The 19,066-nt window shown below is 44.1% G+C and overlaps 1 protein-coding gene across 4 annotated transcripts in view; it reads right to left on the reverse strand.

Moving 5' to 3' along the window:
- The window catches only part of acadl (acyl-CoA dehydrogenase long chain), a 146,036-nt gene extending 129,838 nt beyond the window's left edge, over positions 1 to 16,198 (reverse strand). For all 4 annotated transcript variants that reach the window (XM_078551657.1, XM_078551658.1, XM_078551660.1 and 1 more), the window contains exon 1: positions 16,084 to 16,198. In XM_078551657.1, the coding sequence (XP_078407783.1) occupies positions 16,084 to 16,160 (77 nt within the window). In that variant the 5' untranslated portion in view covers positions 16,161 to 16,198. The remainder of the gene's footprint in view (positions 1 to 16,083) is intronic.
- Positions 16,199 to 19,066: the final 2,868 nt, after the last annotated feature.

Here is a 19,066-nt window from a genome sequence, read left to right on the forward strand (position 1 = left end):
ATGGGAATGTTCGCTGATGATTGCACAACACCATTCTCAACTCCTCAGATACTGAAGCAGTCCACGCCTATATGCAGCAAGGCCTGGACAACATTCAGGCTTAGGCTGATAAGTGGCAAGTAACAATCACGTCACCCAAGTGCCAGGCAATGACCATCTCCAACAAGAAAGAATTCAACCATAGTCCCTTGACATTCAACGGCATTACCATCACCGAATCCCCCACTATCAACATCCTGGTGGCGTGCCATTGACCAGAAAATTAACTGGAACAGCTATATAAATACTGTAGCTACAAGAGCAGGTCAGAGGTTGGGAATTCTGTGGCAAGTAACTCAGCTCTTGACTGCCCAAAGCCTGTCCACTATCTACAAGGTACAAGTCAGGAGTGTGATGGAATACTCTTAACTTCCCGGGATGACTGACCGTCCAACAACACTCAAGAAGCTCGATACCATCCAGGACCAAGCAGCTCATTTGAATGGCACCCCATCCTCCACCTTCAACATCCAGTCCCTCCACCACCAATGCACAGTGGCATCAGTGTGTACCATCTACAAAATGCATTGCAGGAACTCACCAAGGCTCCTTTGACAGTACCTTCCAAACCCTCTACCCTTTACCACCTAGAAGGACAAGGGCAACCGATGCATGGCAACAGCACCACCTGCAAGTTCCCTGCAAGTCACATAACATCCTGACTTGGAACAATATCACTGTTCCTTGACTGTCACTGGGTCAAAATCCTGGAACTGCACTGCAGGTGTACATGGACTGCAATGGTTCAAGGAAGCAGCTCACTTTCTCAAGGACAATTAAGGATGGGCAATAAAAATGCTGGCCTAGCCAGTGACACCAACCTCCTGTGAAAGAATTTTTTAAAAACTTCTGCAACAGGTAGATTAGCGAGGACACCAAGAAGCGGTTTTTCCCTCAAATTTGTTCTTTCACCATCTGCCACAGATCCATTGTGGCAGCTATGCCATACAAACATAAGAAATAGAAGGACTAGACCATTTGGCCCCTAGAGCCTGCTTAAATCCACTTTACTGCCCATTCCCCATATCACTTAATTTCCTCAGGCACCAAAAGTCTGTCTCGGCCTTAAATGTACTCAACAATGGAGCATCCACGACCTTCTGGCGTAGATAATTCCAAAGATTCACAATGCTGAATGGCTGAATGAAGAAATTTCTCATTTCAGTCCTAAATGATCGATATCCCCATGTTCTAGATTCTCCAGCAGGAGAAACGATACTTCAATATCCACCCTGTCAAGTCCCTACAGAATATTTTAGGTGTCAATGAGATCACCTCTCATTCTTCTAAACTCCAGAGAATATAGGCCCAATTTTATCAGCCTAACATAGGACAACCCTCTCACCCCAGGAACTAATCCAGTGAACCTTTGCTGTACGTCCTCCAATGCAAGTATATCTTTCCTTAAAAATAAAAACCAAAACTGCACACAGTATTCCATCTGGGGTCTCACCAAAACCCTATACAATATATGTCCTTCAGGACTCAGTCAGCCAGTCAGTTGTGGTGCGACTGAGCCATATTTGGCAATGGACACTGAAATCAAGAGTACATTCTGTGCCCTTACTTCCCTCACTGCTTCTTCCAAGTGGTGTTCAAATGGAGAATTACTGATTCATCAGTTAAGGGAGGGTGATGAGTGGTAATCAATAAGAGGGTTCCTTGCCCACGTTTGACCCGATGGCATAAGATTTCATGGCTTTCAGGGTCAATGTTAAGGATTCCGAAGGCCACTCCCTCCTGATTATATGCCATTATGCCCCACCTCTGGTAAGTCCATTTTGCTGGTGTACACAATGTACTCAGGGATGGTGATGAATGAGTCTGGGACATTGGCCGATTCTGAGAGCATGGCTATGCCAGGCTTGACAAGTTTGGAACAAGTCTCCCAATGTTAACAAGCAGGGTCTTGCAATGCCAACTGGGCTGGGTGTGTCTTTGTCATGTCCGGTGCCTAGGTTGATTTGTGGTCAGTCTTGATTTTATTCTTTTTGCTTTGTGCGGTAGTTTGATACAACTGAGTGGCATGTTAGGTTATTACAGAGGGAAGTTAATAGTCAACCACACTGGTGTGGGTTTGGAGTCACAAAAGGCCAGACATTTTAAGAATGGCAAATTTCCTTCGCTAAAAGACCCCTGTCAGCCCATTCTGCTAGCCTATCTACTGGGCTAGTGTAGGCACTATTGTAAACTAAGGCAACATGGCAACTTATTTGCACTCAACAAAGTCCTACAAACATCAATGGGGTAATGACCAGGTAATAGTGATGTTGATTGAGGAATACATATTGGCCAACACGCAGGAAGATTACCTCTGCTCCTCTTCAAAAGGTGCCATGGAATCTTTTGCCTTCATTTAAGACAGCAGACTTGATTTAACATCTCATCTAAAAGATGGCACCTTGAAAAATGCAGATTTCAATCTGTGCTGGACTGGAAGGTCAGCTTAGGTTAATGTCATCAGGTCTCTGGAATGGGACTTGAAAACACAACCTTCTGGTGCAGAGTCAACAGTGCTGCCCCAACAGAAAAAGTGCAACTACACAGATAATATAGCAGTTAAGGGTCAGTAATTTGAGCTCTGTTACAATGTGGCAGAGCGGCAGATCCCAATCTCGTGGATCTAATGAGAGGAAAAATCATTGTCCCATGCTTCTTCAGTGTGTTGCTGGTGCATCACATATCTCCTTCTCTCTTGATCCTCAGTTTATCAGGGGAAATTGGGAAGATCAGACATCCCCAAAGGCAATACAAAAGCAAGACAATTCACCACTGAGCATCTGTCAGTACTAAATATCTAGAGTAACCGCAGCTGAGAGAGAGACCTGGAAACCTTACCAGCCATCTCAAACAAGGATTGACACATCCTATTGGGGAACAGCAAATGTAAAGAGGGGCGGGGAAAAATTACATAATGAAGTAACTGGCTTCGAGTAACAGGCCAGAAAGAACACAAGTTCAATTTGTGTTGTGTGTGCTGAGTTAGCAGATCTCAGTGTAAGGCAATCAGCTCACAAGAAGTGAAACTTGAGATTTTCGCTATGTATCATAGGTAACAAAATCATACACAATGGGTTAATGATTTTATTTCATACAGTGCACAGAGGAAAACTCTCCTTCCAGTGAGGTACCAACAAACCAGCAAAATATACCAGCGAAAGTCGGCACCTTTAGGAGAGATGTGGAGCCAACTGGTTAAAACTGAAACAAACTGAAGCACAAAAAGGCCCATTTACGCATTCAGTAAAGTCTCCAAATTTGTTACCTATTGTTTGTTCTGGATGCAGGAACCATGATACTTAATGCTGGGAACAACATCAATTATGTAATTTATAGCATATGGTAAATGAACTGCGACAAGAGTTCCAATTATGGTGTTCTTCAAATGTTTTTCTCACATATAACAATCGTTTACATATTAACTACATTATAAACAATGTCTGAAGCAACGAGGAGTTCTAAAATCAAGCACACGTCACTGAACCAACAAAGTTACTGCTGCAGAAGTAAAGTTCATGTAGATATGGCTATTTCCATTATAATTAGACATTGATAATTCAAAGTCTAGGCTCTATATAACTACAGTCAGTAAATCTTCACAGGCTTGATGTGCATACAAGGAGCCGGGCAGGATTCAGATTTACTGTCAAAGTAGCCAATTATATTACTGTTACCCAAGATTCTTGCCAGCTTATTAACAACATTGAAACTTTTTGGTTTAACTATTATAATCAGCCCTCTAATTTGCTATTAGTGAGCCCACAAGAATTTTTAAGAAATAAAGCCTTGGGACCCAGTAAGCCCAGTCTTCTCACCTGAATGCTTGGTGCCTGTTCTAGAAATACATTATTTCACAGCCCCTCAATTCCTTTTACACTGGCCACTTCAATGCTTTGAGTGAAAAGAGAAAAAAAAAGAAATTTATATAGCACTTTTCAACTCCCCTGGACATCCCAATGAATTCCTGTTGAAATGCAGTTATTGTGTAGGCATACGCTGATTGTCCTTTTTACTCCATCACCCTCCCTTTTTCATTTATGCACCCTGCAGTTAAAAGCTTTCACAACAATTTCTTTTGGTCCATTTTGTCAACCCTCTTCACCACATCATTTGTGAAGAGATTTATATTACTCTAATGACCACTCTCTGTAACCATCCCCTATAAACTGTTTTCCCTATCACAATCTTCATAATAAGCTTTAACCATTTCCACACCAGGCAGGCGTCAAGACTTCAGTGCCGAAACTCATTTATTCAGATTTAGAAATGTTATCTAGTTTAATTAGGGTTCCCATTTATTTGGTGTAAGAGCATTTCTGAAACTAAAAACTTAATAGTTCTTGCTTTAAAAAGACATAGATGAACATTTCTTCCATTTCTGTGAAACTGCAGCAGATGTTCCATACCACATATCATCACCATCAAGAGGAAAAATGCCCATACTCCCAAAATTGAACAGTGATGTGACTGCCAACCATCTTCAGGAAGTCAAGGGCTCAAAAGGCCTCGTTGCATCAGGTAACAAATTGGATATTGTTTCAAAAAGTCATTTTTTAAAGTATTAAAGTTCAGTGCTAGGACCACTGGTTTTTTGATGCATATATATTGCTTGGATACTGGAATACAGGGTAAAATTTCATAATTTGCCAAAGACACCAAACTTGGAAATGTGGCAAACAGTGAGGGTGATACCAATTGGCTGCAGGGGGATGGAGAGAGGCTGGCAGAATGGGCAGTTAAGTGACTGATGGAATTTAATAGAGGAGTGTGAGATAATGGCATTTTGGCAGAAGGGATTGGGAGGGGAAATATAACTTAATGCACAGTTCTAAAGAGCATATAGGGACAGATGGACCTGGAGAGTCAGGCACATGGATCTTTGAAGGTGGTAGGATATAATGAGAAGGTAATTAGCAAAGCATATGGGGCCCAGAGCTTCAAATAGAGGCACCTATTGAGTGCAAAAGCATGGAAGTTAGGCAGAACCTTTATAAAGCTCTGGTTAAGCTACAACCAGAGCATTGTCTTAATTTCTGGTCACTGCACTTTAGGAAGAATGTGAGGATCCTTGACAGGGCGCACAGGAGATTTGCCAGAATGGTTTCAGAGCTTAGGGATTTTCACTACAAAGTTAAGCTGAAGAAGCTGAGGTTGTTCTCTTTGGGGCAAAGGAGATTGAGGGGAAATTTGGCAGAGGCATATAAGATTATGGCAGGTTTAGATAAAGTAGATAAAGAAAAGCTGTTCCCATTAGCTGACAGGTCAAGGACAAAGGGATGCAGATTTAAGGTTCTGGAAGGAGATGCAGTGGGGTGAGAATTATTCTTTTTTACATAGACACACACACACACCCCAAAAGCAGTTTGAGTTCAGTTGGTCAGTGTGCTCTAAAGTTGAAAGGAGTTGCCAGCAGAAACAGCATAAGAGATGGATAGATACCAAGTCCCAAACTGAAGTTGAAGTCAACTGTCCAGAGCGGCTGACACAGCAGAGGGAACTGCAGAGGATGCAGGTTTCCCCAAAGAACAGAAGGAGGAAGGCCCCAAAAAGACCTTCTACTCAAAAGAAAAGAACAGCAAGCAATCTGAAAAAGGTCTTGTCAAGAGAAGTTAAAAGCAAGGAGCAGAGAGGAAGGCTCTAAGCTTAAAGGGAAGCAGATTTAAAGCAATATAGGCTTGCAAAAAGCCAGAAAATCCAAGGAGACAGCAGAAGATCTGTAACTCTTTACTATGGGCATGTGAAGCAGTGATGTTCTGTTGGCATGGCTGAGCATTTGAGAGAGAGTGTGTAAAATAAAGTTTGAATGCATGTGGCGATCCAGGGGAGAGGGATATCAAAAGGAGAGTTTGAAACCCTGCAGGTGGACCCTTGGGCAAAGCATCTGAAAGAAAGCATTGTTTGGGAGAAAATTCCAAAACGAGCTCTTCAAGAGGAGAGATTGGAAACCCTTGCGTGAAAGACAGAGTTCAGTGAGTCCAGTTGGCTCGCAGTGTGACAAGCGTCTGGGGGGAGTTGAGAGATCCATAGCATCTATTTGGGGTGGCATGTCACTAGGTTTCAGAGTGTGGTGTGTTTGACATGGGCTGTGTACTTACTGTGAACATTAGAGTATAAGATAGCCTTTGCAACTTGTGTTATCCTTACAAATCTGTATATATCTGTAAAGATGTAGTTATGGGTGAAGGAATATTGTAATACAGTTCATTTTTTCTTGTTTAATAAATGTTTTATTCTTTTGTTAAAAATTTATCAGCTGACTCCTGTGACTCTGTTCAACAGCCTCTCTCCATGTATCTAAACAAAAAATAAAAGTTAGGATCTATCAAGCTGGGTTCCACCCCGTGATCTGGCTTGTCCAATAGTAATGTCAGCTGGGATCATAACCATAGTGTTCATTGGCTTGGGCTAGCAGCTCAGAAGTTGTCAGTTCAAATCAAATGATTGAAAGTTACAAATTTTGAATTCAATCTACCTGGCAAATTTTGAGCTAACAACTTACATAAATATAACACCTTTAACGTAATGAAATGTCCCAAGGCATTTCACTGGGGCATTATAAAACAAAGTATGACAGTGAGTTACACAAGGAGATATTAGGTCAGATGACCAAAAGCTTGTTCAAAGACGTAGGTTTTTAACGAGAGGATAAAGGTGGAAAGCGAGGTAGAGAAATGGAGAAGTGCAGGGAAGGAATTCCAGAGCAAAGGACCTACGCAGCTGATAGCATGGCCACAAATGGTGCAGCAATTAAAACTGGGGATGCATATTGAGCAAGAATTTGAGGAGCACAGATATCTTAGAGGGTTGTGGGGCTGCAGGAGATAACAGAGATAGGGAGGAGTAAGGCCATAAAGGAATTTGAAAACAAAGATGTGACAACTCCTGGATAACATTGTGATCCAGGACAAGCACATCTGCAATAAGTCTGCAACTTGAGGAACTTCAGCTCAGAGTCACTGAGCTGGAGGCTGAGCTGCAGATTCTGCGACACATCAGGGAGGGGGAAAGTTACCTGGATGCTTTATACCAGGAGACAATCACACCACTTAGGACAGGGTCTTCTGATTTGGTCAGTGATCAGGGACAGGAGGGTGTGACTGAGAGCAAGGCAGGTAAGGGGACCCAGACGGCAAAAGTGCAGTAGTATGAGCCTCTGCAATTGTTCAACAGGTTTGAGGTTCTCTCAGCTTGTTTGGATGAGAGTGGGGGCTGCAGGGTGGATGAGCAAACTGACCATGGCACCATGGTACAGGAAGCCATCCAAAGTGGGGGGAGCCAAAAGGAATGTAGTGGTAGTACAGGGGACAGTATAGTGAGGGGGATTGACACTGTTCTCTGTAGCAAAGAGCGAGAGTCCAGACGGCTGTATTGCCTGCCCAGTGCCAGGGTTCAGGACATTTGCTCAGGGCTGGAGAGGAACTTGCAGCAGGAGGGGAAGGATCCAGTGGTTGCGATCCATGTAGGTACCAACAACATAGGCAGGATGAGGAAGGAGGCTCTGCATAGTCAGTATGAGGAGCGAGCACCAAATTAAGCAGAAACTCAAAAGTAATAGTTTCTGGATTATTACCTTAGCCACGTGCAAATTGACATTAGACAAATAAGATTAGAGACATGAGTGCGCGCCTCAAAGACTGGTGTGGAAGAAGTGGGTTCCGGTTTGTGAGGCACTGGCAGCAGTATTGGGGAAAATGGGATCTATAACATTGGGACATTCTACACTTGAACCGTGCTGGGGCTGGTGTTCTCGCAAGATGCATAAGTAGGGAAGTAGAGAGGGTTTTAAACTGAATAATGGGGACAAGTGATCAAATTTGGAAAGATGTGGTAAACCAAAGAGTAGAGACAAGACGAGAACTATAGTAATGTGGAAAATGATAAACAGACCGTGACAGTAAGGGACAAAGAGTACAAATCTAACAGTCAATCAGCAGATAAGGCTAGATGCTACAAAAACAATAAAAGGACATAACCAAAAGCTCTGTATCTAAACACATGTAGCCTTTGAAACAAAACAGATGAACTGATAGATCGTATTATTTATTTCTATTTGCACTGATAGCCATACAGAGTCATGGCTACAGGATGACATAGATTGGGACCTGAATATTGAAAGGTAAGTGACATTTAGAAAAGTTAGGAAGTTAGGAAAAGGTGGAAGGGTGGTTGTTAATTAATGATGGTATGAACACATTAGAGAGGGATGACCCAAGTTCAGAAAACCAGGATATAGAAGCAGTTTGGGTTGAGATGAGGAATGATAAAGGCAAGAAGTCGCTTGTAGGAGTCGTGTACAGGTCCCTTAATCGTAACTACACGGTAGGACAGAGTATAAAAGACAAAATAATGGGAGCTTGTCAGAAAGGTACAGCAATAATCATGGGGGATTTTAATCTAGATATAGACTGGAAAAATCAGATGTGCAAAGGTAGCGAAGGTGAGGAGTTCATAGAATGTTATCGGGATAGTTTCTTAGAACGGCACATTCTGGAGCCAACCAGAGAGCAGGCTATGCTAGGCCTGGTATTGAGCAACAAGATAGGATTAATTGATAACCTCATAGTGAAGACACTCCAAGGTAGCAGTGATCATAATATGATTGAATTTTATATTTTGAGAGAGAAACAAGTGCATCCAAGGCTAGTATTTTAAACTTAAATAAGGGCAAGTATGACGGCATGAAAGTAGAGCTAGCTAGTGAACTGGCAAATGGGATAGGTCAATAAAGGTTCAGTGGTTGACATTTAAATGGATATTTCAGAATATACACATTCCAATGAGAAAGAAAATTTCCAAGGGGAGGGCCCACCATTCGTAGTTAACTAAAAAAGTTAAAAACAGTATGAAACTTAAAGAAAAACCACATAAATATGCAGGTCAGAAGATTGGAAAGAATATAAAGGACAGCAAAGAATGACAAAAAGATTAATGAGGGAAAAATTAAGACTACGAAAGAAAGCTAGCTAGTTATGTAAAGACGGATAGTAAAAGTTTCTATAGATATTTAAATCAGAAGAGTTGACAAAGTGAGAATTGGTCCTACAGTTGGTCTGGGGAACTGATAATGGAAAGTAAGGAGATGGGGATGAATTAAACAGGTATTTTGCTTCGGTCTTAACTATAGAGGACATAAATAACATCCTGGAAATAATGTAAATCAGGAAATGGAACAGACGGAAGAACTCAGGGAAAATTACAGTCACCAGGGAAGTGGTATGGAGCAAACTGTTGGGGCTGCGGGCTGACAAATCCCCAGGTCCGGATGGACTTCACCCTAAGGTCTTGAAAGAAGTGACTAGTGAGATAATTGATGCTTTGGTTTAAAATTTCCAAAATTCCCCTAGGTTCAGGGAAGGTTCCATTTGATTGGAAAATAGCAAATGTAACTCCTTTATTCAAAAAGGGAGATAGACAGAGAAAGAGGAGAGCAGGAAACTACAGGCCAGTTAGCCCGTCATGGGGAAAATCAGACAGAATCACAGTGCAGAAGCAGCCCTTTGGCCAATCGAGTCTGCACCGACACGTGAGAAACACCTGACCTACCTACCTAATCCCATTTACCAGCACTTGGCCCATAGCCTTGAATTTTATGACGTGCCAAGTGATCATCCAGGTACTTTTTAAAGGATGTGAGGCAACCCGCCTCCACCACCCTCCCAGGCAGCGCATTCCAGACTGTCACCACCCTCTGGGTAAAAAAGTTTTTCCTCACATCCCCCCCTAAACCTCCTGCCCCTCACCTTGAACTTATGCCCCCTTATGACTGACCCTTCAACTAAGGGGAACAGCTGCTCCCTATCCACCCTGTCCATGCCCCTCATAATCTTGTACACCTCAATCAGGTCGCCCCTCAGTCTTCTCTGCTCCAACGAAAACAACCCAAGTCTATCCGATCTCTCTTCATAACTCAAATGTTTCATCCCAGGCAACATCCTGCTGAATCTCCTCTGCACCCCCTCCAGTGCAATCACATCCTTCCTATAATGTGGCGACCAGAACTGCACACAGTACTCCAGCTGTGGCCTCACCAAGGTTCTATACAACTCCAACATGACCTCCCTACTTTTGTAATCTATGCCTCGATTGATAAAGGCAAGTGTCCCATATGCTTTTTTCACCACCCCACTAACGTGCCCCTCTGCCTTCAGAGATCTGTGGACACACGCGCCAAGGTCCCTTTGTTCCTCAGAACTTCCTAGTGCCATGCCGTTCATTAAATACTTCCTTGTCAAATTACTCCTTCCAAAGTGTATCACCTCTCACTTTTCAGGGTTAAATTTCATCTGCCACTGAAAGTGGCAACGCAGGTGGATAAGGTACTCAGGATGGCATATGGCATTCTTGCCTTCATTGGCAGGGGTATTGAGTATAAAAGCTGGGAAGTCATGCTGCAGTTGTATAGAACCTTGGTTAGGCCACACTTGGAATATTGCGTACAATTCTGGTCGCCACATTACCAGAAGGATATGGAGGCGTTGCAGAGGGTACAGAGGAGGTTTACCAGGATGCTGCCTGGTCTGGAGGTTATTAGCTATGAGGAGAGGTTGAAGAAACTCACATTGTTCTCACTAGAGCGACAGAGATTGAGGGGGCGACTTGATAGAAGTTTACAAAATTATGAGTGGCATGGACAGAGTAGATAGTCAGAAGCTTTTTCCCAGGGTGGAAGAGTCAATTATTAGGGGACATAGATTTAAGGTGAGAGGAGAAAACTATAGGGGAGATGTGCGGGGCAAGTTTTTTACGCAGAGGGTAGTGAGTGTCTGGAATTCGCTGCCAGAGGAGATGGTGGAAGCAGGTACGATAGTGGTGTTTAAAAGGCAGCTTGACAAATACATGAATAGGATGGGAATAGAGGGATACGGACCCCGGAAGTGCAAAATGTTTTTGTTGACGGGCAATATGATCAGCGCAGGCTTGGAGGGCCGATGGGCCTGTTCCTGTGCTGTACTTCTCTTTGTTCTTGCTACTTATCTGCCCCTTTGACCATCCTGTCTATATCTTCCTGTAGCCCAAGACACTCATCCTCACTGTTAACCACCCGACCAATCTTTGTGTCAAAATGCTAGAAGCTATTATTAAAGATGTTATAGCAGGGCACTTCTAAAAATTCAAGACGATCTGACAGTCAACATGGTTTTGTGAAAGGCAAATCATGTTTAACCAATTTACTGGAGTTCTTTGAAAGAGTCACATCTGCAGTGAATAAAGAGGAACTGGTGGATGTACTATAATGAGATTTCCAGAAGGCATTCAATAAAGTGCGACATCAAAGGTTATTGCAGAAAATAAAAGCTCATGGTGTAGGGGATAACATATTGGCATGGATAGAAGATTGGCTAGCTAACAGGGAGCAGAGTTGGCATAAATGGGTCTTTTTCTGGTTGGCACAATGTGATGAGTGGTGTGCCACAGGGATCAGTGCTGGGGCCTCAACTTTTTACAATTTATATAAATGACTCGGATGAAGGGACTGAACGAATTGTTGCTAAATATGCTGACGATACAAAGATAGGTAGGAAAGTAAATTGTGAAGAGGACCTAAGGAGGCTACAAAGTGACAGATAAGTTAAGTGAGTGAGCAAAGATTTGGCAAATGGAGTATAATATGGGCAAATGTGAAATCATTCGTTTCAGCAGGAAGGATAAAAAAGCTTATTATCTAAATGGTGAGAGATTGCAGAGCTCTGAGATTCAGAGGGATTTGGGTATCCTGGTGCATGAATCACAAAAGGTTAGTACGTAAGTACAGCAGGTAATTAGGAAAGCTAATAGAATGTTATAATTTATTGAAGTTACAAAAGTAGAGAGGTTATGCTTCATTTGTACAGGGCACTGGTGAGACCACATCTGAAGTATTGTGTACAGTACTGGTCTCCTTATTTAAAGGAAGATGTAAATGCCTCAGAAGCATGTTAGAGAAGGTTTACTGGAGTAATACCAAGAATGGATGGATCGTCTTGAGGAAAGGTTGGACACGTTAGGCTTGTATAGACTGGAAGTTAGAAGAGTAAGAGGTGTCGATTGAAACCTTTAAGATTGTGAGGGGTCTTGACAAGGGTTAATGTGAAGAGGATGTTTCCTCTTGTGGGAGAATCTAGAACTAGGGGTCACTGTTTAAAAATAAGGGGTTGCTCATTTAAGACAGAGATGAGGAGAATTTTTTTCTCTCAGAGGGCAGAGTCTTTGGAACTCGCTTCCACAAAAGGCGGTGGAAGCAGTGTGTTTGAACATTTTTAAGGCAGATCTAGATAGATTCTTAATTAACAAGGGCGTGAAAGATTATCAGGGGTAGGCAGGAATGTGGGGCTGAGGTTACAATCAGGTTAGCCACGATCCTATTGAATGACAGAGCAGGCGCAAGGGGCCGAGTGGTCTACTCCTGCTCCTAATTTGAAGGTTCAAGACATTGCTTGACCAGGAGGCAATATAGGTGACTGACACAGGGGTGATAGCGGGGGAAAAGGGACTTGGTGCAAGTTAAGAAACAGGCAGCAGAGTCTTGGGCAATTTGTAGTTTACAGAGGGTAAAATGTGGGAGATCAGCCCGGGGTGCACCGGAATAGTTGAGTCTAGTGGTAATGAAGGCACGAATAAGGGTTTCAACAACAGATGGGCTGAGACAGGAGCAAAGTCGGGCGACGTTATGGAGGTGAAATAGATGGTCTTAGTGATGGCACGAGTATGAGGTCAGAAGCTCATCAAGGGATCAGATGTGAAGTGAAGGTTGCAAATAGACTGGCTTAATCTCAGACTGTTGCCAGGGAGAGGGATGGAGTATGTAGCTAGGGAGCAGAGTTCGAAGTGGGGACCGAAAAGAATGGTTTCAGTCTTCCCAATGTTTAATCAGAGGAAATTTCTGTTCATCCAGTGCTGGAAGTAAGCAGTCTGAGAATTTAGCAACAGTGGAGGAGTTGTAAGAGGTGGTGCTGAGGTAGAGCTGGGTGTCGTCAGCGTACACGTGCACCAGGAAACTGCTGGATTATTCCCAACTGCTTCACTGATGTCCTTTGGGGAAGGGGATCTGTCATCTTTATCCTGTCTGATCTATAAGTGACACCAACCCCACGTCACATTGTTAACTAAGTGTCCTCAGGGCAACCAGGGATAGGCAACAAATATTTTTCTTTTCCCACATATTTTTAAATTTATTTCGATCTATTGTTTCATCTCCACCTTTTAGCCCATTTCGATCCCTTCTCCCCTCCCCACCCCCACTAGGGCCATCTGCCACTAACTTGTCCTGCTTACTACCCTTAATGTCCCCATTAGCACATCCTTTAGATAATATCACCACCGTCAACACCCCTTTGTCCTTTTGTCTATGACATCTTTGGCAGTCTCTTCTTGGCCTCCACCTATCACTGGCCCCCTATCGAGCTCTACCTGTCTCACCCCCCTCTACCAGCTTATATTTCATCTCATTTCTGTATTTCTTAGTTCTGATGAAGGGTCATACAGACTCGAAACGTCAACTGTATCCCTCTCCGCAGATGCTGTCAGACCTGCTGAGTTTTTCCAGATATTTTTGTTTTTGTTATGGGTAACAAAATACTGTCTTGCCAGCATCACGTATACCTAAAGAACATATTTTTTACAATTCACTATTAAACACAACATAGACCTATACCATCAATGCATACACTAGAATAAGATGAATTTCTCCCATAAATGAGTCACCACAGACTGTGACAAATCTGTCTTACAGGAAGGCCTTTTCCAGACTGGTCTAAAGTCTTCTCCTCATTCTTATGCAGTCCTTTGGGATCAAGGACTTGCTTCCACTATGGTTCAATGGGTTGAGGTGGTTGCGAAGTCCAATGTGCAATCTGCAGACTCTGCAACATGTGGGGCAGGTGGTGCTTGAAGGGTTGAGGAGACAGGTTGTTTGGAGGTTTGTGCACTCCCTCTGACACCTTGACTTTATCTCTGCAACTTCCTGAAGAAGTCTCTCAAAGTGCTCGGTGATTTCCCGAATGCTCCATTTTGGTCAGTCACAAGCCAGGGTCTCCCATGAGTCAACGGGGATGTTTGACCTGTTCAGGAATGCCTAGAAGGCATCCCTAAATCGTTTCCGCTGTCTTCCTTGGATTCTCCTGCCGCGACCAAGTTTCAAGTGGCACAGTTGCTTCAGGAGTCTAATGTCAGGCATACGATTGACATGTCCCACCCAGCTGAGCTTGTTTTGAGCGAATAGCGCCTCGATGCTGGGCAGGTTGGCTTGTGAGAGGACACTGCTGTTGACTGCCTTTCTTGCCACTGGATTTGGATTATCTTGTGAAGGCACCACTGGTGGTACCTCTCCAGTGCTTTGAGGTGCCTGCTGTAGGTTGTCAGGAGGAGGTCTCCATTGGAGTTGCTTTCCCTTCTACTTCCTTGCCTATTGCACCTTCCAGAGATTTGTGCCCTTCCTAATTCTGGGATTGAAATCTCCAAGGAGGATCAGTTTGTCGCCTACTGGGACTCAAGGTAGGGGTTGTTCAAGGTTGGTGTAGAATTCCTCCTTGGTCTCATCTGTTGCCTCAAGTGTAGGAGCATATGCACTGATGACAATGGCATGCCGATTCTTTGTTAGGGTGAGCCAGGCAGTCATGATGCTTACTTATCTCACAGTCACTGAGGCACCAGACAAGCTCATTTTTGATGGCGAAGCCCACTTCACAGAGGCATTGTTCCTCTTCATGAAGGCCCTTCCAGAAAAGATGTACCTGCTGCTTTGTTCCTTCAGCCGACATTTCACCTGAACATCATGTCTCACTTAGGGCAGCAATGTCAATGCGCCTAAGTTCCTCAGCTATGATGGTGGCACAGTGTTCAAGACTGTAACTGTTGCGGTTGTCCACGAGGATCCTGATCTTACAGATCCCAAACTTCATTTGGACAAGTGGAAGATGCCTGTGCGTGTTTTTTTTAAACGTGGTGTGGTTGTTGCACGCCAACTACCACACAGTCTCAGCAAAGCAACTCCAATGGCAAGGGGACCAGAGGCCAGGCTCTAATGTGAGAAATTAGCAGTCTGTGCAAGGATCTGTTTGCTCTGTTAAAGATCTGAAAAAGCCCTGGCTGTGGATTTTCTCTCAAATCTGGCTTCAAATTCCTGGTCTTCACTCGACATCTTGACCATGTTTTTGCATTGGACTACATCGGAAAAAAGAAAAACACTTCTTCTGTCCAGAACCTGCTAATTTTTCTTCTTTCCTGATTTGCAACTTGTGGAAAACCTTGATCTACATCATCTTTCAAGCTTGGCTTTAAATTCCTAGATTCCTCTTTACATCACAAAGATATTTTCTGCTCTGGACTACACTGGCTGTACAATAAGATCTAAATGCTGTCTTTGTCTTGCTGTCGTTCTGCAACATCTGTGTATCTCAAGTCAGTCTACTGCTTTTCCCCTGCCCCACCTCTGCAATGGTTGAGGGACAGTCTCCTGCTGAACTTGTGTCAAGCTACTGGCTCGACTAGCTTTCCAGCTTCAGCCTGTTTTGGCCCTAGGTCACATACGCAGCCCAAAGTATGGAAATGTAATAATACAAATGATTGTATCTACATAAAGTATCTGTTTTGTAATGATTTGTTGAGTGCTTCCTTCATTTTCTGTTTTTACTTCTGCAAGTGTGAGATCTTCCAAAACTCAGCTACCTATATTCTAACTCACACCAAGTCCAATTCACCCATCACCTTTTGCTCACTGACCCTACTTTGGCTCCCAGTCCTGCAACACCTCAATTTTAAAATTCTTATCCTTATTTTCAAATCCCTCCATGGCCTCACCCCTCCCTATCTCTGTTAATTCCGCCAGGAAGGCCCACAATCCTCCTCAGCTATCTGGGCCCTAAGTTCTGCCTCTCTACCTCTAACCAGACTTATAGTCAGCCCTCCTTGACTTCCACGATTCCCAATTCTGCAGCTGTGGCTCGGGGGCCAGTACTGAGTTTGCAGTGAAAGTTCCCCTTTAACCGAGGGACGCTTCGTGGTGCCTGGGCTGACTCAGTGAGTCTGACCCCAGCTTACACCCCAGCCACATTTCCCCACCCCTCTCACCTTGAGCCCAGCGCGCGGCACAACCTCAGGCCCGGCTCCCCCAGGTAACCACTGCACAGTAACCGCAGAGTCGCCATCTTACACTAACCACACACCCACACCGCGGGAAGGGGGCTCGCGGGGAGGGCGTGGCTTGTATGCAGGGTAGGCCGGGAAGGGGAGGGGCTTGTGAGGTGGGCGGGATTGAAGGCTCCATGAGGCAGTCACATTCAATGTGAAGAGCTGGGTTATTCATGGTGAGATGGAAGCAGAGAGAAGCCACTGACAACTCGTGACAAGGGTAATCTTGCTGAAGACTGATGTAAGGCTTGGATAGCTAAACTGTTAGTTCACTTGGTTAGAGTGTGGTGGTGCTTTAAAACGCCAGAGCTCAATCCCTGTACTGGCTGGGGCTTATCTCTTTTTGCCTGATTGTGATATCATAAGACCATAGAACATAGGAGCAGAAATTAGGCCATTTGGCCCATCGAGTCTGCTCCGCCATTCAATTATGGCTGATAAGTTTCTCAACCCCATTCTCTCGCCTTCTCCCCGTAACCTTTGATCCCCTTACCAATCAAGAACCTATCTATCTCGGTCTTAAATACACTCAATGACCTGGCCTCCACAGCCTTCTGTGGCAATGAATTCCATAGATTCACCACTCTCTGGCTAAAGAAGTTTCTCCTCATCTCTGTTCTAAAAGGTCTTCCCTTTACTCTGAGGCTGTGCCCTCGGGTCCTAGTCTCTCCTGCTAATGGAAACATCTTCCCCACGTCCACTCTATCCAGGACTTTCAGTATTCTGTAAGTTTCAATCAGATCCCCCCTCATCCTTCTAAACTCCATCAAGTATAGACCCAGAGTCCTCAAAGCCTTTCATTCCTGGGATCGTTCTTGTGAACCTCCTCTGGACCCTCTCCAGGGCCAGCACATCCTTCCTGAGATAAGGGGCCCAAAATTGCTCACAATATTCTAAATGTGGTCTGACACTTATAAAGCCTCAGCAGCACATCCCAGCTTTTATATTCTAGTCCTCTCAAAATAAATGCCAACATTGCATTTGCCTTCCTAACTACCGACTCAACCTGCAAGTTAACCTTAAGAGAATCCTGGACTAGGACTCTCAAGTCCCTTTGCGTCCAGATTTCTGAATTCTCTCCCCATTTAGAAAATAGTCTATGCCTCCATTCTTCCTACCAAAGTGCATGACCTCACACTGCCCCACGTTGTATTCCATCTGCCACTTCTTTGCCCATTCTCCTAACCTGTCCAAATCCTTCTGCAGCCTCCCCGCCTCCTCAATACTACCTGTCCCTCCACCTATCTTTGTGTCATCTGCAAACTTAGCCAGGATGCCCTCAGTTCCTTCATCTAGATCATTAAGGTATAAAGTGAAAAGTTGTGGTCCCAACACTGACCCCTGCGGAACTCCACTAGTCACTGGCCGCCATCCTGAGAAGGACCCCCTTATTCCCGCTCTCTGCCTCCTGCCAGACAGCCAATCTTCTATCCATGCTAGTACCTTGCCTCTAACACCATGGGCTCTTATCTTACTGAGCAGCCTCCTGTGCGGCACCTTGTCAAAGGCCTTCTGGAAGTCCAAGTAGATAACATCCATTGGCTCTCCTTTGTCTAACCTACTCGTTACCTTCTCAAAGAATTCTAACAGATTTGTCAGGCATAACCTCCCCTTGATGAAACCATGCTAACTTTGCCCTACTTTATCATGCACTTCCAAGTATTCTGAAATCTTATCCTTAATAATGGACTCTAAAATCTTACCAACAACTGAGGTCAGACTAATCGGCCAGTAATTTCCCATCTTTTGCCTCATTCCCTTCTTAAACAGGGGGGTTACATTAGCGATTTTCCAGTCCTCTGGGACCCTCCCTGACTCCAGTGATTCCTGAAAAATCACCACTAACGCCTCCACTATCTCTTCAGCTATCTCCTTCAGAACTCTGGGGTGTAATCCATCTGGCCCAGGTGATGTATCCACCTTCAGACCTTTCAGTTTTCCTAGCACCTTCTCCTTGGTAATGGCCACCATACTCACCTCTGCCCCCCTACTCTCTTGAACTTTGGGGATCTCTTGAACTTTGGGGATGTTACTCGTGTCTTCCACCGTGAAGACTGACGCAAAGTACCTATTCAGTTCCTCCGCCATTTCTTTGTTCCCCACTACTACTTCTCCAGCGTCATTTTCCAGTGGCCCAATGTCCACTTTTGCCTCTCTCTTACCCTTTATATATCTAAAAAAAACTCTTGCAATCTTCTTTTATATTACTGGCTAGTTTACCCTCATATTTAATCTTCTCCCTTCTTATTTCTTTTTTAGTTGTCCTCTGTTGGTCTTTGTAGGCTTCCCAATCCCCTGGTTTCCCACTGCTCTTCGCCGCATTGTATGCTTTCTCTTTAGCTTTTATGCTACCCCTGACTTCCCTTGTCAGCCATGGTTGCCTCGTCCTCCCTTTAGCATGCTTCTTTTTTTTTGCTGTGTCTCCCAAATTACTCCCAGAAACTCCTGCCATTGCTGTTCCACTGTCTTTCCTGCTAGGCTCATCTCCCAGTCAATTCTGGCCAGCTCCTCCCTCATGCCTCTGTAGTTGCCTTTATTCAACTGTAATACCGTTACATCTGATTCCAGCTTTTTCCTCTCAAATTGCAGGGTAAATTCTATCATATTATGGTCACTTTCTCCTAAGGAAGGGAGAACAGGTTTGGGAGTTCAATATCATGGAGCCATGATTGGCAAAACTCAGACAACAAGAAAGATACATGAAGAGAGAGAGAGAGAATGGAGGCTTCAGGGTAAGGATATCTCATCTGGGCTACAGAGGAACTTGGAGTGGGAGGGGAAAGATCTGGTTGTCGTGGTCCACGTAAGTATCAGCGATATAGGTAGAACGAGGAAAGACGTTCTGCTGAGGGAATACGAGCAGCTAGGGGCTAAATTAAAAAGCAGAACCAAAAAGGTAATAATCTCTGGATTATTACCTGAG

Source organism: Cetorhinus maximus, chromosome 11 (genome assembly GCF_964194155.1).
Source record: "Cetorhinus maximus chromosome 11, sCetMax3.hap1.1, whole genome shotgun sequence".
In the NCBI taxonomy this organism is placed as follows: Eukaryota; Metazoa; Chordata; class Chondrichthyes; order Lamniformes; family Cetorhinidae; genus Cetorhinus; species Cetorhinus maximus.